This window comes from Simochromis diagramma, unplaced genomic scaffold, assembly GCF_900408965.1.
Source record: "Simochromis diagramma unplaced genomic scaffold, fSimDia1.1 OVJJ01000304.1, whole genome shotgun sequence".
In the NCBI taxonomy this organism is placed as follows: domain Eukaryota; kingdom Metazoa; phylum Chordata; class Actinopteri; order Cichliformes; family Cichlidae; genus Simochromis; species Simochromis diagramma.
The window spans coordinates 15,225,213-15,248,978 of record NW_024387030.1 but is presented as its reverse complement, the minus strand read 5'-3'; the positions used below and the strand labels follow the sequence as shown (position 1 = coordinate 15,248,978).

General features: G+C 41.6%; 1 protein-coding gene across 5 annotated transcripts in view; it reads right to left on the bottom strand.

The window, feature by feature from the left end:
• Positions 1 to 422: 422 nt before the first annotated feature.
• The window catches only part of fsip1 (fibrous sheath interacting protein 1), a 28,403-nt gene continuing 5,059 nt past the window's right edge, over positions 423 to 23,766 (bottom strand). For 2 of the 5 annotated variants that reach the window (XM_040041766.1, XM_040041767.1), the window contains exons 8-10: positions 22,554 to 22,715; positions 9,935 to 10,087; positions 423 to 1,477 (exon numbers count right to left, since the gene is read on the bottom strand). In XM_040041766.1, the coding sequence (XP_039897700.1) occupies positions 1,373 to 1,477; positions 9,935 to 10,087; positions 22,554 to 22,715 (420 nt within the window). In that variant the 3' untranslated portion in view covers positions 423 to 1,372. Of the gene's footprint in view, positions 1,478 to 3,776; positions 6,770 to 9,934; positions 10,088 to 12,750; positions 13,051 to 22,553; positions 22,716 to 23,766 lie in introns of those variants that run through there. The other 3 variants (XM_040041768.1, XM_040041769.1, XM_040041770.1) reach the window with 3 other exon arrangements.

The window sequence follows — 23,766 nt, the reverse complement described above, 5'->3', positions numbered from 1 at the left end:
CAGGCCTATAGGTGTCCAGTGCAAGGGGAGTAAAAAGGCAGGGCCTCTGGGCTGAGGTTGAACCGGGTGTGGATTAGCTCCTAAGATTTTGCATGCACGGAGCAAAAAAGGAGCAACGTCAAGGGCTTCCAGAGGTCTCTCAAACAAACTAAAACTCGTCATTCTTAAAGCTGCCAATCTTTTGTCAGGGTGAACCACTTATGTAAATGACAACTGAGCTCGAAAGAGGTCACACAGGGTCCCATTTCAGAGGATCTCGCTAACCCATCCGCTCTGGAGGAGATCACCTACAGAGCCAGGAATGAGCGGAATGCTTGGAGCTGAGCTACAGCCGACTATCACCGCCGTAGAGCACACATCCTCCCTTCTCATTAGCAGCAACGCTGGATGTCTGACCACGCATTACTAACACAGACGTTCTATATTTTGTCGGAAAAAGCTTTAATGCACGGCAGCGCTCAGAGTTCACCCCCACAGACACGCTGCTATAAGCTGATGTTTATGTGTGCATTAGAACATTCTGCGGCTACAGCACCCGGTTATTAGATTTAATGACAGCAATTTTCTGTTCTGATCTATGATACTTTGGTTAATAGAAAGCATGGCCCTGCTGCTCTGTTTCCTCATGCAGACATATAAACACAAATAGAAGCAGTGTTATAATCGAGCTACATGTTCAAAACATGCAGACCAATTAGGATTAAAAAAACCCAAACAAAAAAGAACAAAACAGTTCCCATCCTAAAGTAACCAAATTTGATGACTATAATTTTTCCACTTTTAACACATTGTAAATAAAATATCCATCAGTTTATGCTGCTATACACTGATCAGCTGCAATATTAAAACAATGGACAGGAGATGTGGATATCATTGAAGACTTCATTACAAGACAACATTTAAAATCTCTGGATTTTCCATGAAAGGTATCCCACTTTTTGTGGAAACTTGCACTGATGGTCGGCACCACCTTGCGCCAGCAGGACAGTGCACCCTGCCACAATGCAAAACAATGCTCGAGAACACATCAAGGAATATGACCAAGAGCCCAAGGCATTGACCCGATCTTCAAACTCCCTGCACTTAATCCCATCAAGCATCCATGTGTTCTGCTGCAACAAGCCCAAACCTTAGAAGTGTCATTTCAAGACACCCCAGAAGCCCAGCGTCCTCATCCTCACAGGCCAGGGATGTCTTAATATCACAAACAGGCGCACACGACTTCCCCTAGGTAGCTTTAATTTTGTAAGTATATAAATGAAGAGACTGTTCTATCATCAGAGATCTAATGCCAAAGTCTAACCACATAGAATCATTAATAAGTCCCAGAAATGATCCCGTCTGGTAGCAGTCAAATCATTTCTTCAGGTCTTTATGTTGAGTCATTCATTTCAAGGTCCTGGCTCCAACTTTTTGCCAGCTCACATCCATCCATCAGGCAAAGTAACTGTTCGTCCGTCAGGTCCGGAGACTCATTCTGCAAAAAAAAAAAAACAACCCACCAACAGATGTAAGATTTCAGTGATGCTTGTGTGAATTTAGAGTTTCAAAATCAATTAAACAGACACAACAATATGTGTGTATTTGCAGATTCGTTCCACATGCAGGCCTACGGTGCGGATGTGTAGATGTGTAACTGTTTCCAGGTCACGTCTGCCGAATATTATAAAAAGTGACCAACTGCTGACATCATTCCTGCATTTCTTCCAAACAAATTTTACTGGGTCTAAAGCTTAGTTTCTGACAAGTCCAGACAAAGTGCTGTATTAATACATGACCTCACATAACAGTGGCACTTCATAATAATGTACTGCACCGCTCTGCTTTGTTGGAAGGTGTGTGGGAAAAACACTTCCACTTGGATGCTAGTTTTGTTTTTCTACGCATAAGCCAGACTCCTCACAGGCAGCCTGGGACAGCGAGTGAGTTCAAGGATGAAAGAAAACTAGGTTATGAGGAAAAGGTCTTGAAAGTTAAATAAACGTCAAAATCTATTCCTGGGAATGACGCGTCATTTGGCGCTATATGCAAAGTCTGAATTCCTGGCGACCGTAACTAATTTACCTACGCACGTGTGCTCATAGACAAGCGCAAGTTCACGGTGTAAGGACTCTGCACTTTGTTTAAACAGCTGCAACTCAACACTCAATTTGTTCCAATATTATCGACTCATTACCTTCCGTGACACGAGCACCGTGCCAAGAAAGTGTCAAGAAGAGACAAACGTTAAATCTCTGAGTTGAACAGAAATCGCTGTCATCATTCTCTCTGCGCTCGTGTTTTTAGCTGTCAGCCCTAAGTGAAATGAACGTCCCTGGCCTTGAAGTAAGGATGCGATCCAGATATTCTGTCCCTAATCTCAATCACAGTCTTTAGTTAGTATTAACTGATCTTTCCCCCTGCTACTTTTGATCAGCAAAACAATACAACACTGACATTTTAGGGAGTAAGTGGACATGTCCTCAAAGTTAGTGTGCTAGAAGCAGAAAAATGGGCAAGTGTGAGGATTTGAATGACTTTAACATGGACTAAATTGTGATGGTTAGACGGCATCTCCAAAACTGCAGCTCTTTGTAGGGTGGTCCGAGGAAGGAACCGTAGTGTCATGGGTGGCCAAGGCTCACTGATGAAGGCATAAGGTGCTCACATTGCCAAAAATGTAATACAGGCTCTGATAGAAAGAGTCCCAGACACATTACGACTGCCAAAACCCCCAATGCTTTGGACAATAAAAGAGCAAGTTCGAAAAAAACAAACAAACCAAAAAGGTAAATAAATATAGAGTATGCAAAAAAAATATAGAGTTTAAATAAATGTCTATCCATTCTAGAGCCGCTTAGCTATTCTTTATATATATTCTTATGTAACAACTGACACCTCGGTCACAGAAAAAGTTTGTTAAGGAAAGGAGACGTACATTTTTCTGAACGTAAGTGAGTAATTCCTGCAACTTGAGACAAATGGCAGAAGAAAAAAAATTACAAGTCAATTAGAGGCTTGTCATTATTTTCTGTGTACATGAATGGGGCAATAAAAAGTGCCCCACTGGCTGGAGTCTTAATGGTCTGAAATGCCTCTAACTGATACCAGCCGTCTTGGAGATGGGAACAGGTTAGACTTTCCAACAGAGAGGAGAGGAAAGGAAAGAAGGAAGAAAGAATGTTCTTTTTACTGCTTTGACAAAATGCTACAACTCTTTAAAAGTGGTTGACCTCCGATGACCTTGGTACTTGAGGAGGCCAGGGGTGTCTGTGGGTGACTGATATGTGCTTTCGTGCTGCTACACAACCATTTAAGGTCCTTCACACGGGTGTTCACTGTTCGTAGACTTAAATTACACCTTTCTTGGCTGCTACTTCAAGGCACATTGTGCGCTGTCTGTCCTGCGTGCTGCACAACAACATTGAATATTTAGTATTTACTGCTGTTTACACTTAGCTAGATTAATGCGATGGTGTTGTGTTTAGTATGTTTGTTTGGGTTTTTTTGCTTGTTGTCTCTTCTTTTTCTCTCAACAGGTGATCCAGGAGATTCCCCCCCCCCTTCTCACTGTCCCTCTCCCCTTCTGTTTTTCTTTTCCTTCCTCTTTCTCTCTCCCTTTCCTATCCCTCACTCATGTCTGTCCCGTCTGTAACATCTGAAAATAAAATATAATAAATAATAAAAACAAAGGTCGATCAAATGGACCAATACGGCAATGCCACGATGATCCATTTGGCAAAATAAATCCATCGGGTCTCCTTGTTGGTCTTCAGACAACAATTCTGACGGCTAAAGAACCAAATGGGACAGGCAAAAAAAAAAAGGTCCTTCATTTCTTCTTGGTGGAAGGTTTCGGTTTCCTAGCAGCAGGGAACACATGAATTTTGGTAAACAGCACAGAAAACTGCTGGGATTACAGGAAAGCTTTCCAAAGAAAATGTTTGATAAAATTGATTAAGGTGCTTCCAGGGAGCATCTCTTTGTTCCACTGTGTTATCAGTGAGACAGGAACAACAATGCTGGGCTTACATGACAGCTCATAAACGCAGAATTCACAATCCGAGCGATTCTGAAGGGAAGTGAATGAGTAAGCAGGAATAGATAAAAACTTTGTTTCTGGGTGGCTTTGGGTCGTGTACAAACAAGCATCTCACATACGCAATCTACAGTGAAGAGAAGAGCTGTGTATGCTGCAAAGCCTTAAGCTGGCAATCCCAACCATGATTCTCTGTAATAAACATGTGGAATCCAAGGTGGAAGTGGAAAATCTTGAGTTTGTCAAGTTACAGGCCTTTGACAGTTTCTGTTTTATTGTCACCGGGGTCATTAAATAGTTTTTATTTTAAAGTGAATCCAGTTCTTCCACCAGCAAACAATGGCAAGGCGAGTGAACTTCTTGACCTGAAAGATCAGAACTCTCCGCCACTCTCAGAGCATGATCAGCTTTCCACAGGCAGATAAATCTGGCAAAGACAGAGATGTGGAGCCCTCCAGCTACATTCTGCAGAGGACTACCACCTCTACCACAGCTCATCCTGCGCTTCTGCACACACAGGATGCAAGACCAGGTTTGAGCACAAGTGTGGGCCGCTCAGCTTTCAGGGTCACCGACTTCAGTTGCATACCTGAGCTCTATAGTCCACAGACCCAGAAGTTACTCCTCCGGGAGAAAGACGAACTTAGAATGAATGGGAGTGCAATAACTTAATTATTGCACTCCCATTCTGCTATAGAGTAGCATAGCACCAACATTGTATATATGTCATGTCAAATAGCAGATAATATATATTTTAACATTTTTTTAAATGCATAGTAACTCTCCTAAATACCCAAAGAGCCTCTGCTTCAACTCTAACAGCTATATCAACATAAAATAGTCTTTGGTTTTAACTCTAAGAGCCATGTGTGTCAATTGTTTTGTTCATCCTAGTCTCCTCTGCAGAGCCTGAACAGAAGCAGAAGAGGTTGCAGCAGCAAAAGGTTCAAATCTGACAGATTTAAAGTTGAGAGCTTTGGATTGCATACTTAACAATGACACTTTGTAATTGGGAAAAAAAGACTCTGGCTTTTCTTTACTGTATACTTCCATAGTTTGAATCACAGGTTAAAGTGCAGCAGTCAGGAGTGTTGACTGCCTGAGACGGCTAACGCTAGCTAGACAATGTTCCTATGTTTAATGTGGGACAAACATCTCTGTGCACATGAGAGCTGCTGCTAAAAGTATCTTTCAGTTTCTGAGCTTGCTAACATATTACATATCCTCCCAAATGACACATGTTGTAAAAGTTCAAAATTACTAAATCACCAATCATAACTTCAATATTTAATATTTAGGAGGCTAGGCAGGCTCAGGCGTGCCCCGTGTCATTAAACCTATATTGCATCCATATTTCAAACAGCGTCTGCCATGGTCTGTCCCGAGGCTTGAAGCTTAGGAGCTGTTTCCGCAAATATATCCAAAAGCGGTGTCACCTCCTAAATTTGAATTTATATATTTGAAGTTGAGTTATAGAGCACGTACAGGAGATAGGAGAGATCATAGTGACACTGAAAAACCTGAGACCAGTGGAGAAGAGACTTTTCTCAAATTGAGCCCTTTCCAAAGATCATACGGTGACAAAGCAGAGCCGATGAGGGAGATAAGCTAGCAGCTAACAGCCATCAGCTGTGGATGCAGTGAAGTGAGGAAAGTGGTGAAGCATGCATAGAGACAGATAATTGATTTTAAGATTCAGATCCAGATAAGTCAATTTATTATTATTTTTTTTAACCTAGACTGCTGTTCCGATAAATGCTAGAAATAATGAGGTAATAACAAACTGCTGTAAGTGAGGAAGTATGACTGATAGTGTTGGCCTGATTAAAACAAGACCGCTGGGCTGGAACTATCCTGTTTTACAGTAAATGCTGAGATTGTCCTTCCTTTTGCTGTAGATTTAGGAAGGCAGCCAAAACAGGCTGCAGGAAAACGAGCACCAGATCAACTGTCGAGCATCACACAGTTTCTTCAGAAAAATAGGCTTGTTAACCTCGTCAAATCTGCTATTTTAAGATATCTTTGTTTTACCGTATTTCAAGCATGTTTAAATAAATAGCTACGAAAAACCTAATACTTCACCTTCCTAACTTCTCCTTTAATCACACACTTGAATTTGGTCAAACTCAATAACAGGATTTCTTTTTAAAAGTGCTCTTAAGCAGTGGTTCACCAGACTCTCTGAAGTTTTTCTTTTCTTCTCTCATTTTCAGTCCAGTCCTTGTACCATTTTACTTTTTTTACATACATGTTTTTTAAGCCACTCAACACTGACATATGAATCACTCAAGCATAAAAAAGGCACTCGACCCAAGGGATGAACCACTGTTGTGTTTACACATAACAGAGAAACCCATTTGTATCTTTAGGCACTTTGTTACTAGCAACCTGTTGCAAAAGCATATCATTTGTTCTCCTTTCCTTAGTCGAGTCTATGAAAAATGCCAAAGATAACACAGTTCGACAGGCATAAAATAATATTTTTGCACCAACAAGGTAAGAAGCGTAGTGGTTGCCTCACAGCAAGAAGGTCAAAGCCTTTCTGTTTGGATTGCATGCTCTCCCCGTGTCTGTGTGGGCTCTCCCCAGGTTAGAGGAAGAGGTTAGTTGAGGTTAGAGGGGTTGGGTTAACTGGTGATTCCTTTGCTATAAATGTAAATGGTTGTCTGTTTCTGTGCTGGCCCTGTGAGAAATTGGCCACCTGTCCAGGATGTATGGCTGCTGGTTTAGACTCCAGTCTCACCCACAACCCTGAATTGGATAAGCAGAAGAAAACAGATGGATGTATGGATGGATAGATTTCTCCTTATCACATTTTTAATCCAATAGAAAACTACACAGAAACACTGCATAGCTAGCAGACAGTCGGTGTAACTGGGAATACAGCCTTTGGTTCTATGGATAAGTTGCAGTTTACACACAGATCTATTGAAATCATTACAGTGCTCAAGTGAATATTTGTCCCGAAGGCATTCACGGCATTCTGTCTTCACAAGAATGGGATCTTGGGATATATGCATAACGTTATCCCTCTGGGGACGGCTGTCACCCAACGTGGAGGCCCAAAAGTCTTGTGAGAGTCTCTGAGTTATGTATGTTATACAAATCAACTTTATGAGTATACTGCAGCTGTGTGAGACTGGTTAAGTATGCCCTCCCAGACAAAATCTGTACAAATAAATCTTTTTCTAGCCACAAAACAAGGCCCGTGGCACTAAAAATATATACACTGTGAGGCTGCTGTTTACATTGAAGTCACTCGCTGGGTTCACTCATTTAGTCACACTATATAAAAATGCAGTGACACATGGTCAAACGCAAAGAGTGTGTTGCAGCACCAGTAGTTAAGGGACTGGTGGGTTTGATGTTTTGGAATCACGATGAAAGAACGGTTTTCCTCGAATGGAGCTCGGCTTAATTAGCAACAAAATTCCACTTGTCTCTCCTTAATTAGGCCAGGAATAGGCCTCAGTTGCATGGCGTGATGCCGTGTGATGTAAGGGTGTGGCTGCCGCTCGGTGGTTTTATTACCTCACTATTTGTCAGAGAAATGCCCATCTTTTATGTTTAAATTAGGCATACTGAATATACAGTGGGGCAAAAAAGTATTTAGTCAGCCACCGATTGTGCAAGTTCCCCCACTTAAAATGATGACAGAGGTCAGTAATTTGCACCAGAGGTACACTTCAACTGTGAGAGACAGAATGTGAAAAAAAAATCCATGAATCCACATGGTAGGATTTGTAAAGAATTTATTCGTAAATTAGGGTGGAAAATAAGTATTTGGTCACCTCAAACAAGGAAAATCTCTGGCTCTCACAGACCTGTAACGTCCTCTGTAAGAAGCTTTTCTGTCCCCCACTCGTTACCTGTATGAATGGCACCTGTTTGAACTCATCATCTGTATAAAAGACACCTGTCCACAGCCTCAAACAGTCAGACTCCAAACTCCGCCATGGCCAAGACCAAAGAGCTTTCGAAGGACACCAGGAAAAGTATTGTAGACCTGCACCAGACTGGGAAGAGTGAATCTACAATAGGCAAGCAGCTTGGTGTGAAAAAATCAACTGTGGGAGCAATCATCAGAAAATGGAAGACATACAAGACCACTGATAATCTCCCTCGATCTGGGGCTCCACGCAAGATCTCATCCCGTGGGGTCAAAATGATCATGAGAACGGTGAGCAAAGATCCCAGAACCACACGGGGGGACCTGGTGAATGACCTGCAGAGAGCTGGGACCAAAGTAACAAAGGTCACCATCAGTAACACACTACAACGGCAGGGAATCAAATCCCGCAGTGCCAGACGTGTTCCGCTGCTGAAGCCAGTGCATGTCCAGGCCCGTCTGAAGTTTGCCAGAGAGCACATGGATGATACAGCAGAGGATTGGGAGAATGTCATGTGGTCAGATGAAACCAAAGTAGAACTTTTTGGTATAAACTCAACTCGTCGTGTTTGGAGGAAGAAGAATACTGAGTTGCATCCCAAGAACACCATACCTACTGTGAAGCATGGGGGTGGAAACATCATGCTATGGGGCTGTTTTTCTGCCAAGGGGACAGGACGACTGATCCGTGTTAAGGACAGAATGAATGGGGCCATGTATCGTGAGATTTTGAGCCAAAACCTCCTTCCATCAGTGAGAACTTTGAAGATGAAACGAGGCTGGGTCTTCCAACATGACAATGATCCAAAACACACCGCCCGGGCAACAAAGGAGTGGCTCCGTAAGAAGCATTTGAAAGTCCTGGAGTGGCCTAGCCAGTCTCCAGACCTCAACCCCATAGAAAATCTGTGGCGGGAGTTGAAAGTCCGTGTTGCTCGGCGACAGCCCCAAAACATCACTGCTCTCGAGAAGATCTGCATGGAGGAATGGGCCAAAATACCAGCTACTGTGTGTGCAAACCTGGTAAAGACCTATAGTAAACGTTTGACCTCTGTTATTGCCAACAAAGGTTATGTTACAAAGTACTGAGTTGTATTTTTGTTATTGACCAAATACTTATTTTCCACCCTGATTTACGAATAAATTCTTTACAAATCCTACCATGTGGATTCATGGATTTTTTTTTTCACATTCTGTCTCTCACAGTTGAAGTGTACCTCTGGTGCAAATTACTGACCTCTGTCATCATTTTAAGTGGGGGAACTTGCACAATCGGTGGCTGACTAAATACTTTTTTGCCCCACTGTACATCACGCTGTGATTCATCAGTGTGGGAACTGATGAAAAGAATTCCATAAACAGCAGCAGGAGCTTCCCTTTTAACACCAACAAAGTCTAACAAATAAATGTATTAACCCTGATGTTTTCCTTTTATCTAACAGAAAATTTAAAGTCATAAGAGCCAGAGAGAGCAGAAATCAGGCCCGTCCACCTTTGTTCTTGGAACATTCTTGCATTGTGCCTTTAGTGACAGTCCTCTGGTTGTAACTCTGCAGACTCCTAAGATCAGACGGTGCTCAATGGTTTCTAGGGAACACTGTGGAGCGAAGACACTGAATCTTGGCAAAGATCGCGAGAAAGCAATTAAACGTGGAGGAGGACAAAAAGGCTATCAGTGGAGAAAATGACCATCCTGGCCTTCTGATCAAAACCATGCATCAAGATTTATCATCGGTATAAACCAGACATGAGACTGTAAACTGAAAAGAGAGAGAAGTGAAATGAGGGAAAAAGAGGAAAAATTATGGGTCTGCAGAGACACGAATGTTGCATGTGATTTCATCTTCTCACTCTAAGAATGACAGAGAATGAGCTGTATGCTTGTAATAATTTGTTACACACGTGTCTACAGATGAACGCTGTGGAGCATTATAATGCACACAACACAGTCATATTGTGTGTATGCAAGTATTTGGGTGCGCATGAGCATGTGTTTTCCCGTGAGCGTGTAGCTGCTTTGAACTCACAGTCATCTCTTGGCTTTGACCCAGGAGCTCCAGCTGCCGTTGGATCTCTTGGAGCCGCCTCTCCTGCCCTCTCCTCTCCTTTATATCCTGCAGGACCTTCTCTCCTGGCTGCGGGTCCCCATCGCACTTCCAACTAACCTCCGAGCCAAGGCCCTGATACACAACAGACACGAGAGGTTCTCACGGGGGGAAGAAACACCTCATCTCCCGTGGGTGCTCTCCTAGAGTTGTGCTCGCGGCTTCTGGCTGTCACTTGGAAGCATTTAAATGGTGATAAAAGCACATAGAAGTTCACCACAATTAATTCCTGTGAAAGCTTTCCATACTCCTACAGACGAGGAGTAAAACCCGGAACTCATTACAAAGACCTGAAAAAGTCCAAACGGGGGTCAAACATAAATCACCCGTTTGTGGCATCCACGTGCACTGACACATGAACCCCACTCTCATCCAAAACAAACCCTGAAAATGGGTCAGGAGGAAATAGGAGTCACGCTTGGAGGATTATCAACAGATAGCTGATAAGTGGGAGGTCTGTCTTTCCCGACCAAAGTGTGCGCCATTCTCTTTGTATCGTGCACAGAGACCGAAAGAGAGCGTCTTTAAAGCCACTGAATATATGTCAGATTCTTTGTAAATCATAAGTCTGTCATCCTACATCAGCATCAGTATTTGAAAAACAGTTGGCACTTAAAAAAAGAAAAGAGACCCTGCCCGCCTCTTACGCCTTCATAAGTAATAATGCAAACATGAAAAATGCTGTAGACACTGTCCGGTACGTGACCTCCGCTAGAGTCGCGTTTTAACCTCTAAAAATAAACAGCTTCTCCATAAAAGCATGCAGCTAGGTTTAAAACAAAAATTGTTGGGTCTGTGTGGACGTTGCCAACCGCACGACTGTTTTGCAGTGTTCGTCCAGCGCCGTGTGGTTAAAATCTCTCGGTTAGTCCGGATGGCAGGCGGGCGTGTGTATGATCTAATAACGTTGAAATTGATGGACATTTCATAAAATTGTTGACATCTCAATAGGGACTCGCATACACCGAAATAGTAGGTTGGTGAAGACAGGGAGGTCCAGAAGAAATTATGAACTTAAACACTGAGCTACTAAATCTGTTATGACACATTTATGGTGGGATGTAATCTTAGTTTAAGCCGGGGTAGGAGGGGGTGCTCGCTAAAGCTGAATAAATGCCTCTTCCCTTGTCAATAAGCCAAACAGACATGCCTATTCAGCTAATATTGTGCATTGCATTTACACAGATTTTTTGGAAATTAGTGATATGACTGCACTTTAATACTCAAGACTTGGCAAAAGCGAATATCTCCTAAATGTTCCAAAGTGTGTGTGGCCTCACCTAGCCGTGCCCTCTGTGTCCTTATAAGGAAATAATGACAGCTTCTATCTGAAGTCTCTTTTAAGTGGTTGTCACTAGAGCCCTTCGGTTCAGACTCAGTCATCCTAGACTACAAAAGCGAGGACCACGATGGGATCAGACTCCTGTCACGCACCAGAGTGAGAGATACAGCATTCCAACCAGGAAAAATAAAAATTAAAGTCTAGCTTTACCCTCATCATCACACCACTAAATGCATGTTGCTAAAAAAGCCCAAATCTTTGGGAGAAACAGTTTATTTAATTTGGAAACGACAGCTGTCCTACTTTTTACTATAGGACTGCAAACATGCAGGGCACAGCTGCCATACAGGCTGCAAACTTCAAAACTGTCTGCGAAAGTTTAACAATAAAATAAGCCATTACTGGCCAGTTCAAGTGACTTGCTACAGATTTTCAAACTTAACCAACACCCTCTGACTAAATTAACACCCTATAAAATACTTACTTTGTATTCAAGGCACAGCACGAAGGTTCTGTTTTGTGGAACCTCCTGATCTGCTGTGTCCTTTATGAGAGAAGCTTGCTTGTTCTCCCGCAGTCCAAAGACATGTTTAAGGCAGCTGGTGATCTAAAATGGCTATAGGTGTGAATGTGATGTGAATGACGAGTGTCTCATTGTCTTGTGTTGTCCCTGTGATGAGCTGGTTACCTGTCTAGGGTGTACTTTACCTCTCACCTTCTGACAGATAGGATGGGCATCTCCACACAAAAGATTATCTTTTAAACTCTTCTAATCTGTCCATTGGTCAAGGATCTTCTCTCATGGTAACAGCTAACAGAAAACAGATGATAGAAGATAATCTAGGATGTTTACGTAGTTTGTTTCACACTGTGAGTATTAATAATACTAAGTGTTAATAAAAACTCCAGTTCCTTGATATCAAAACAGCTCTAGGACCTGTAGCTTATTTCCCCCTCATGTTAACTGTATGTTCTGTTCATAATACATATGCTGAAATTACAGTAAGGGTTCATTATATTGATTAATATGAGCGTGAGTTGGTCGCGCATGGTCCATCTGGACATACAGCATCAGTTGTAATTCTAAAAAATGAAGTGCCAAGTAAAATAGTTTTTATATTGCTGGAAACTTTAAAGTTACAGTGTGTAAAATCTCACCACTAGATGTCAGTAGGTTGCAGATTGCAGTCAACTGAATTCTGTTTTCTTTCCCATCCCGTTTCCCCCTAAGTGTATGAACCTAACTATAGTGACCACTATAGGACAAACAACTGTGTCCACCATTTATTTGTAGTGAGTACAAGCCATCACTGAGCCGTGTACCTCAGCTGTCAATATGCTGGGTGTCCACCTGTATTTCCTCTGGAAGAGACTGTAAATATTCAAGCTCACTTCTGTCCAATGGCAGCAATAATGAGATGAGTTGTTGAGGATATCCTAAACTTTTTTGCAACTGTTACCTGCTGTTAGTTGGCGTTAGGTAACTTCTTTAAACTTTCATATGATGTGCGAAGTGGGAAGTGGGATTTTTAGGATACTTGAGCCTAACATTAATTGGCACGATATTAGCTTATAACCAGCTGCTGTTGTTTAGCTGTCTGGAGGCGAACAGCTGACAATAATTAACTGCAACAATATCAGGAATAAATAAGCATGTTTATCCCCGACTCTGTGTGTCACAGCCCTGATTTCAGTTCAGAAGATGACGCTGAATGTGAGGAGGACGAGGATGAGATGGAAACGAGGGAGTAGAGCACTGGTGGAGGAGAAAGACATAATGAGAAAGAGATGACAATATCTTACGTGTACAAATGTTAAATGGACAGATATATTTTAAAAGAGCCATTTGTGATTTTGATTACAAAGCGTACAATATATGTAACCACATACATAAAACACGATTAGGCGCAGAGGCAATGACCATCTCGTCCGCTCTTAGTTGGAAAATGTAATCACACACTAATGAATGGATATTTCTGAGTATTTGATACCTTTTTTCTATTAAACAACCTCAAAAAATTCCTTACAGTACCTTTACTGACCTCTGTATATTGTTGCTTTGATGAGGAACATGTGAAAAATGTGTGTAATAAGCTGACATGTGGTTCATGTGTGTTCCATCAAAGAGTCAGTGGATTACAGTCTATTAATTGCCTTACTTTTCCAGCAATGTTTCTAAAAATATAATAGATTAGGCACTTATGATAAACGAGCACAACAAGTTTAGTTCATTTTCCAGGACATTGGCAAGCATTAACAGTAAATTACCATTTGCTCTTGTGCCAGTTAAACAGTAGTAATCACCTCTTGGAAGAGAATGAAGGATTTGTGCATTGACCTTAGCATACTCCAGCTATTGCTCTACTATTTTGTGCGTCTTCTTCTTAAATGCTTGATAGCTTTAACTCAGTATGTGACTGAGAGTGACTTCCAAAAAGAACAGGGAAGAGAGAGTGAGGTAGTGTTTATCTGAACAACACAAAGAAATGTGGTAATTGTCCTTTTTGGAGTAACTACTTGACAGGATGTACTAGATCTCCAATAATCACATCACCTATCTGGGTCACAGAATTGCTGGGAGGCCTCAAAAACCTGGATATGTCTCGTTTGAGCATGAAAAACATGTCAAACATAATTAGCTTTATACAGAAAAGTAGGTCTGCCAATCGCTGAAATGTGAATTGACTGCTTCGAACTTTGCTCTGGTGTCACAAACTGAAACATCTTGAATTCAAAATAAATGTTATTAAAAAGAAAAGAAAAACAGTCATTCATGCATGGTATCGTGTCGACTGAGAAGCTGCCCTTGTTTTACCTAACAGTTCACATATTTTTTTTCTTGCCAGAGTATAAAATAAGAAGCGTAACCACGGTTATTATGGTTATGCTGCTTGTATGACTTTCAGATAACTCAAACCAGGCGTGCTTTTCACGTTCACTAATTGATTTTTAATATCCCGTGATCAGCTTTATGATCTCTATTAGAAGCATTACATTCCATCCAGACGTTGTCACGGTGTTTGAGTGTGAACCAGCTGCAGCGTTTGATGGATGATCCGCTGTTGTCCAAAGTGACAAAACGAGAAAAATAGCGGGGGGCTTTTTGTGCCAAAAGCTTCGCTTCAAATTAATTCAAAAAAAATCTTGGATGCCCAACACTCAGAAATACTGAATGTGCTACATGCTGATGTTCCCATTAAAGCAGCATTTTATTAAATAACGTCAATCATATTAGCTTTAATAGCAAAGGGAGCCAGTAAGATTGGCAGACCGGTCTCATTCTCAGATGCATCTCATAAAAACAAAACAAATATTTCGGTCGTCATCACGCATCAGTGCTCTGCTGCAGCCTACACTGAAGAGCATATGTTATTACGTAGTAATAGCACATACCAGCCCACCGGTTACTTCAGCTTCCTTCGTAGTACGTTATAGATATTAAGGAGGAGAGTCTTAAGCCTGACCAAAACCAATGCGACAGCTTGATGACCTTGTTCACACTTTCAAGACAAGCTAAACAGTGACACATGCTCCGAGGCAGGAAATCCAAGGAAGTGTCAAAAGTAAAATCATAAAAGCTACCGCACATGCCAAATAAACTAATTGGTACGATGTGTGGTCTCTCGAGCAAAGTTCACAGGAAAATGACGACTTCTGGATATTTTTCTACATATACTGCAAAGAGTTACGCAAACAGAAGAAAAATACGTTTTTTTCTTTGGAAAACAATTATGTGATGTGAACACAGGCCAGCGTTTGTAACAGCAGTTTGTTCAAGCATGCAGTGGTTCACTGGGCTTGATTCTCTGGGTCTTTGTTATATTAAAAGTGCCTGTTGGTCACATTAAGTCACTCGGTCATTAAAGAAAACAGGCCGCATATATAATGGAAACAGCCTGCTTTTGTTATACTTTGAGTTACCAGTTTATTAAACAATCGATTGCAGTTAATTGCAATAGCCCTGCAATAATCGGTGTCCTTTCCAGCCTTAAAACTTGAGTTATTTGTTTCAAATCTACAATATGCTGCGGGGCTTTTTTCAGACTGTGCTTAGTGGTTGACTTCAGTACTCTGAAAGAATGTTATTCGCATCCAAATCCAAGAAACACTTTTCATTATAATAAAACACAGTTTGACAGAAGTCCCATACAAAACTCCAATATATTTTCCACTATGACTTGGGATTCTGTTGGAAGGTTGATTACTGACCGCTCAGTTTGACTCCTGGTAACGCTGTAGAAACTGATTCCTGTTGATTGGAAAATATTCTCCCCCTTGTGTTTGACTTGTTAATGCCCTGTGGCTGTGCACTGCACAGGGGCCGTGCTGTGATGATAAAAGAAGGCCAGCCGTGCTGACTCACGCAAAGATGTCTGCTGTTGTTCAGGACAGCGCACTTCTCTTTCTTCTGCGTTTCTCTGTTTTCACTCACACTGAATCTTTTTTTTTTTAATCTGAAGCATAGAAGGAGCTCAAGCTGTGCCACGTGGACCCAGGCTACCTGCCAAGGCCTGTCCGCATGCCTTGCCACGAGCACTCCCTGTGAGAGCTCAGGAGCAAGCTGTTCAGCAGCTATAGAAGAGCGTTTTCACTTTTCCCTGTTTCTTTCTCGTTCTTACCCAGCTATGACCTGCAGTCATGTGTCAATTTCTCAATCAGAGATTCTGCAACACAGCTGCATGGCATACACAGCCTGTATATAATACCCATTAGGAGCTGACACTCGGGGAAGCAAGGTAATGCAAACAAATGTGCATGTTTTTGCACCACTCGCCACGCACAGAGGCGTATTTTTACCTCTTGAAACCACTCCTCCCTCCTCTGTAAAGTTATGCCACAAATCTGCACCCTAAGAAACAGTGTCAGGGTTTGTATATCACAATCTTAAAAATGTCCCAGATACCAAAATTTGTTTGTATCCAAGCTGTCATTTTTCCCCTCCTGAGGTCATGTTTTCCCATCAGTACTTTGGATCCCTGTAGATAACTCGGTGATTGGTGAGCATTCCTAAAGTATTAGAAGATTCACTTGTGGGTCATCTGGATTTTATAGTTGCTTTCTCTTTTAGTATTGAGGGTGGTCCGTAGCAATCACTGCTGCATAGATCATAACCTCCTGGCAGTCCAAAAAGGATGTTAAATGTGAAACGGGTTTAAAGAAAACACACACACACGCCACCTGTGTGTTCACAACAACTCAGCATTATCCAGAGAATAATCAGAGAACAATAACCTGTGTGAAAATTTCACTGCCTCAGGTCACTAAAGAAACATTTGCATTCACAGTCCCTTTAAACCATCGAAAATGCTTCACAGTCTGATTCTACTATTAAGAGACACTGCTCATAAAACTGTCTCCACTCAGCCCCACTTTGCTAACAAAAGGTAGTTTAACTCTCTTCCAAATAATGACACAGTTGAGATCGATGTGAACACAGAGCTTAAGAAGCAGGCCACTTTCAATATTTATCAGAAGCATCTGGAGAAGAAACGCATCCAAGCATCTTTTTGCACTTCTTGTCCATCAATGCTGTGCACTGTCAGGCAATATCTGGCCTATAGTTCAGCTGCTAACATTACACATTGAGTGGACTTTTTTTTTATATCAATAATAAAAATGAAAGACTGAGAATTGACAAGGCAATACAACCCTGTGAAGTTTATGATATCAATTTAAGTATATTTTTTCCAAAATGTGGAATTATTCCTTAAAAATACGGTTAGCTCTACCCCGCGTATTAAAATGCAAAGGATAGCAGGTTGTGATTTGGATCATAAAGACAGGAGATCAGCAGATATTTAAAGCTTTGCTAATTGTTAACAGATGTCTGTGCGACTAAGTTACCCACCATCGAGTGCCATAATGAGTGGAACAGTCAGATCTGAACCATGACAAGGAAAAACCTCTCTACACCACTTAACACAACTGCTGGTGTGGAGAACACCAGTGGGAGAGGCGTTTATAAGAAGACAATAAACTGGGTCTCGCGGGAATTATAGGGTGGGGAAGGGTGTGGAGTCTGTGCTTTTTAGCCAAGTTAACCTCGTGAAAAACACCCGGCGTGCCACACGACAACACTGACACCTCAGCTCTGACCAGCTGTCCAGCCAAAACTCGTGTTAGATGTTTCATAAACCTATTCAAAAAAAAGGAAAGAACGGTTACCAGTGTGATGAATACCAAAGTTCAACTGCTGTTAATGATTAAAAAGAAAACACTGTCACATTGTTTTCTGTTGCGAGTTAGCATATCTTCCATATTTCAGCGGGGACATGACATCGTATTCCAGGGAGGACCGTTTCTCCCCGAGTTCTGAGGATACATTGTCCTTTTTGTTTTCCAACTGTCATCACTATTAACAAGAAACATATTTTTTATTATTATTTTACACAATATTTTTCACCTAATAGTTATGTTTTTGTTTTAAAAGTGTACTACATGATGCTTAAATCTGTGAAGATTCAAACTATGAGTCGACAGATAGGCGGAAATGTGCAGGTAGGAAGAGAGCCTGGGGAGGTGAAGGTATGCTCTGGAGAGAAGAGGAATGATATGCGTGTGAATGAGGGGTGCACCAGCGAAGATTCAAGCAGTAAAGGTAGTGAAGGTGGATGAGATTAAATATCTGGGATCAACCATTCAAAGCAACAGAGGGTGCAAAAGAGAGGTGAAGAAGAGAGTGCATGCAGGTGGAGTCTCAGGGGTGATTTGTGACAGAAGAATAGCAGCAGGAGCAAAAGGAAAGGTTTCCAACATGGCACTGAGACCTGCTGTGGTATATGATTTATAGACACTAACAAAAAGACAGGTGGGAGTGCTGGAGATGGCAGTTAAAGGATTTCATCCTGTTTTAATGGCAGTCTGGATGCCATTAAAACAGGAAATAAATCCACACACATCCTCAGCACCCTGTGGGGTGGGCGAAGAGCTGGAAAAAAAACATTAAAAAGAATAATTCCGGGTGCCGTTGCCTAGCCTGTAGAGATCTGTGCATCCCTGCATTGATATCCCAGACGATCACTAACTCACCACCAAATCGGCCGTACTAAACGATGTTACAGGCAGCGTAACGTTCTCCATGACTTTTCCAGACTCTTTCACATCTGTCACATGTGGTCAGGGTGAACCTGCTCTCATCTATAAAAATCCCAAACGTGGTATTCTACTTCATATTCCAATCAGGCTTTACAGTACTGATCAGCGAGCACAGGCCCCATTAGAAGCAGTACTCAGTACTGGCAGTACTCATCCTTTTCCTCCTTGCACAAAGGATCAGATACCGGTCCTCCTGATGGATTAAAGACCTTCTACAGCCCTGTCCAGCTCTCCTAAAGTAACTGTCTTTAATCTCGTCCATGCTCTTGAGACGGTGCTGGAAGACACAGCAAACCTTCTGCCAATGGCACATACTGATGTGACATTCTGCAGGAGCTAAGCTACCTGTGTAACCTCTGTAGGATCCAGACATCACCTCATGCTACCAGTAGTGACACTGACCCTAGCCCAAAACACAACTAGTGAAAAAACAATCAGAAAAGATGAGGAAGTAAAAAATTTCAGTGGTCTGTAAAACAATCCCTGTTTTGGGGGGTTTCATTAACACAAAAGCAGCTTAAACTACTTAACAACAATGCCTTGTTTATTAACTGACCACATCAATATCTCAGAAGTTGAACAAACGTGAGTCTATACTCTGAAAAGTGTTTCTCTATCTATTTTTGAGCAGTATATATATTTATATATACATATAAACGAATCTTTACCACAGCTTTAATTATATGAATGAACTGAATAAGATACGTTTGCAAACTGTTAGTCAAAAGGGCGTTTTCTGCCCAGGACTCTGGTCTCCCACTTAACATTTGTTACAGTTAGAATTATGGGCACTCATCAGCAACCACACAGTGTGACTAAGTGACCTCATGCTCTTACATCAAAATATAGCTGACCGGTGCACAACAAAAACACAGCTGGACTTGCACTTCAAATACAGGAGAAGCTTTTGGGGCTTTCAGAGCACATGAACTGTGACACTGATTGAAAACCAAGACTGAAAACCATGACAGCATAAAATGTTAATTTTTATTGCAACCAGACATTCAAAAAAAAGCCAGATTTGAAAGGATGACATATGTAACTCTGATGTAAAGAACTCATACACACCCATGTCACCAAACACCCAATAGCAGCTACTTCTCATGACAGAATCGTCTCTGCTGGCTTCGAGCTGTGGGTGGTGCAGGCATTACCACACAGTGGTACAGTAGGAGGGTGTATTGTACATTAATTCTGCAACCCAACAGATGTTTTTAATGACAGCGAGGCTATTTCATCTGAAGCCTGAGAAAAGGGGAGCAGAGTGAAGAATGCAAAGGGATCGGTGCTGTCATAGGCCCAAAACTGACAGTGTCCAAGGGAAACAGTGATTAAAGTTGTGTTTTATTTCCTTTCACTCCAGGTCTTCAGTGGTTTGTAGCTACCTGAACTTTTTCCTATCATCATAAATGACCAGAGGCAAAGAAAACACTGCTTTTTCCACTAAAGCCTCACCATGACTCACCATGTAGCAATGCAATGATGAATGCAGTGCATTGAAAAACAATCTTCCTATGCTTTATGGACCGATACATGGACATGTGCTTGGATATCTTAATAGCGTACCATTCAGTCATTACAGTCTAATGACTGACACAGAAAAAGTTCGGTGATATCAAATCTCAAAGCATTGATATTAAAATCTCGTGTGCAAATATTGTACAAGTAGATAATTTGCGATATATGAGGTAGTTTACTCTCGCAGTAGGCTTTATACGGTATGCAGTAAAGATCGCTGGATGTGTTAATATGAAAAGGAAATGCCTAATGAAAGAGGAAAGCAACGTTGGCACTCCTCTACCTCCACCAGGTCTGAAATTACATTCTAATGGGGAGCAACTCTCCTCTGTGGCAGCATCCCAGCTGGTGTCGGGCCTCCCAGACTCCATCAGCCCTCATAGCCTCAACAGAGAGGCTGTGTCGCCAGGGAGAATTTACTATTAAGGTGGCTAGGAATGAAAGAGGGATTATCAATCGCAACTCACTGGGAAAGAACACCGCAGAGTTCGGAACACGCAGATTTAAGACTTCGGATTCTTTATTAGGGAGTGCACGCTCGAGAGAGAATGACTCCCTCTTCTATGTAAAACGTGACAATCTGACACAGCCAGAAAAGAAGAGACAGTGGAAAACATGGAAATCTAGGTCATGACTTAATACGAATGGGGAAAAAACACTTTCGGTGTTGTTGAAACTAATATATCAACGTCGTGTACATTACAGTCGGCTCTGGAATGAGTCGGCAAACAAGCAGGTCCACGCTACGCGAATGGTTTCGGTTAGAAGCTCAGGAGCTGCTGCCTAAGAAGAAAGGTGAGTTGAAAACAAAGGCGTATTTCCTTTTATGAGCACCTTAAGGATTTACAGCCACTGGTGCGATTTATTGTTGCGGATGGCTGTTTTTTAATCTGCGCCACAACAGCAAGACGGGAGCGAGCTGAGGTTAGAAAACACTTGATTTTTCACACCTGTGGGCTGCATTTTGAAGTTTAACATGTATCATTTGCTCAACTGGTTATTTGCTTTTCATAATCTGAGTGTCATTGTTCAATTCACATTTTACATCAATTGAAAAGGAATGCCTGAATTAGCCATTTCAACACTAATGGAGAGCAGATGATGGATGGATGATAGGGGGGGTTACTTTTCCAGGATCTCTTTTGAGCAGGCGAGATGATTAAAGGGGTGGGAAGGGAGGCTGCACAAAGTGACACATCCAGCTGTCTAGTATTATCACGATTTCATACTACTGGCCAGAAGTCCAGTTCACATCATGTGGGGAGAACCTTGCACAAGAGAGGATCGTTTTATTTTGAATGGTATTACTTATAGTACCAGATTACTGAGTAGTGACAGTAATGAGTAATGATAATATGGTTCAACCTAAGTATCAGTTTAGCCATTTAAAACAGTGGTGTTTGAAGAGGCAGTGTGTCACCTTTGCCAAAGACTTCACCTTTTTTGATGGTATGCATCTGGCACTCTACTCAGCCAGGTTACAGATCCGTTTATCATCCGGAGAGATGCTGTGCATAGATGAACCGACGTGGAATAATTACTGCATCCAACTCAACTTTAAATGCTACACTTGGTTAAACTGCCATTTCCACATATGATTGACTACACTTACAGTGTGAGAGTGAAATAATTAGATCGGCGCCATAAACATTCTGGACATCATATCAGACGTACTTCACATGTTGTTCCAGCACCGAGATTCAAGGTTTGCAGTTTTTCCTAGACTAGATCCAGTAGTGATAGTAGAAAATGGCACCCTGGGTTCTCAACATTGACTTCAAAAAAACATCATTTTCCACCGGCAGGTTACGCACATGCCATCTGGCTTTGAAAACACAGTGATATAAAGTCCTGAGATAACTCACTGAGCTCACGTCTAGGATTGGGCCAGGATAGAGGACTGAGGCCTGGAAAATTCTTTTTACAGTTATAAATATCGGTAAAAATGGAATATTTGATGTTGTAGTGATGTACAGGTCAGAGTCAAAACTTGGAAAATGTACAGCATTTAAGAGGTAAAGGTTAGCAGGTAGCATTTGATTCTAACTGTATAAATACCATATTTAGCACATACAAGTCCCCCTTACTCACATGGGAAGAACATACACTACCAGTCAAAAGTCTGGACACACCTTCTCATTTAATTGTTTTTCTTTATTTTTACTACTCTCTACATTGTAGATACTCACTGAAGACATCAAATATATGAAGCAAGAGTGTGCAAAGCAGTAATCTAAGCAAAGGGTGGCTATTAAGAAGAATCTAAAATATAAAACGTGCTTTGAGTTAGTTCATAGTTCATAGTTTTTGCATTCATAGTTTTGATCCCTTCATTGAGAATCTACAATGTAAATAGTCATAAAAATAAAGAAAAACCTTTAAATGAGAAGCTGTGTCCAAACTTTTGACTGGTAGTGTTTGTAAGAAAACTTTTTGCATTAAAATCTGCCAGCAGCTAATACCGCATGAAAAGCATTGTAATATGCTCTTTACATGGAAATGTGGAAAATTGGATGGAAACATGAGACAAAGCCTCTGCACTTGCACAATAATATTTCCCACCACTGGTGAACGGGGGTGAGATCTCCGAGGTCTAGTATAGAGTATAAACCCAATTGCCCTTACAACTCTACTACACTGGCTTACCTGTGACATGGTTACGTTGGTGTATGAGCTGTGCACAGAGTGAAATTCTTCCACAGGAAGGAGAAGGCCAATTTTGGAGTCAATGTCAATCAGCTGCTCCAGGTCAGAGGGCTCCGGGGTGTAACCCTGGACTGTGGGGACAGACACGGCCCACATGGTCTCCTGAAAGAAACACAAGGTCCAATGCGTGTTAGCCTGCTTTATTATGTGGCAACCTAAATGAGAGACTGATGAACATTATCTGCCAACTTAGTTATTTAGCAACTTTGTAATATTAAAGTACAAAAAAAAAGGAAAAACATGAGAGCGATACAACTTTAGGTCCTGGTATTTTTGTCTGGACGGCTCGATTGCCAAACTCTGACAAATGCATCTTCCTCAGAGTAACTGTCTATCCCAGTGGGGCTCACGTGGGAAACAATGTGTGGATGATGAGCTCATCACAGTGCGGCGGTGAGATAAGATCTCGCAATAAGACTATCATGCCAAAGAGGATCGTAACTCTCCAAAGAACGCAGCTGTAACCTCTGAACACTGGGTTCGGAGGAAAACTGGCAAAAGAAAACAGCAAACATTGGGGTCTATTAAGTAGGTGGAACACATCACAACGCAAAAATGTAAAAGCTGAGACCCGTAATTTTTTTTATGACACAAATTAGTGCTTCATATGTCGATCTATTCTATTGTTTCAGTCGCTGCAATTATTTCCTTGGATATGGCAGAATATCTCGCTGCCAGACTTCAGACAGGGTCCGTATGTCCTTTTGGTTCACATGCATGCATTTTGTTCCATTGCATGACAGAATGCGAGGTTTTGACAGACATCGCATAAAAACATCAAGCATAGAGTGATTTAATCCTGCTGCTGCTCACCATGGAAGAGAGGAATTCACAGATAAAGAAGAAAAACAAGCTCTTGGACCAGAATTTTACTTTTACCCTAAACTGAGCAGCACTGACATACAGATATAACACTGACAGATATATAACTCACATTAATAACTTGATAGAGGGGTCAGATTCGAAGGTCTGAACCCAGACCAGTGGGCACAGCTCTGTCTGATCATGAAGCCTCTAATTGATATTAAATAAATCTTCATCTGTGGTCACAAAAAAAAAGAGATAATGCTGGAGGAGGGAATCTACAAAGCCTTTAAAGGGAGCAGTATGGAAAAGCCCAAATCCATCCAAGCAACTCAAAGCTCACCAGTTT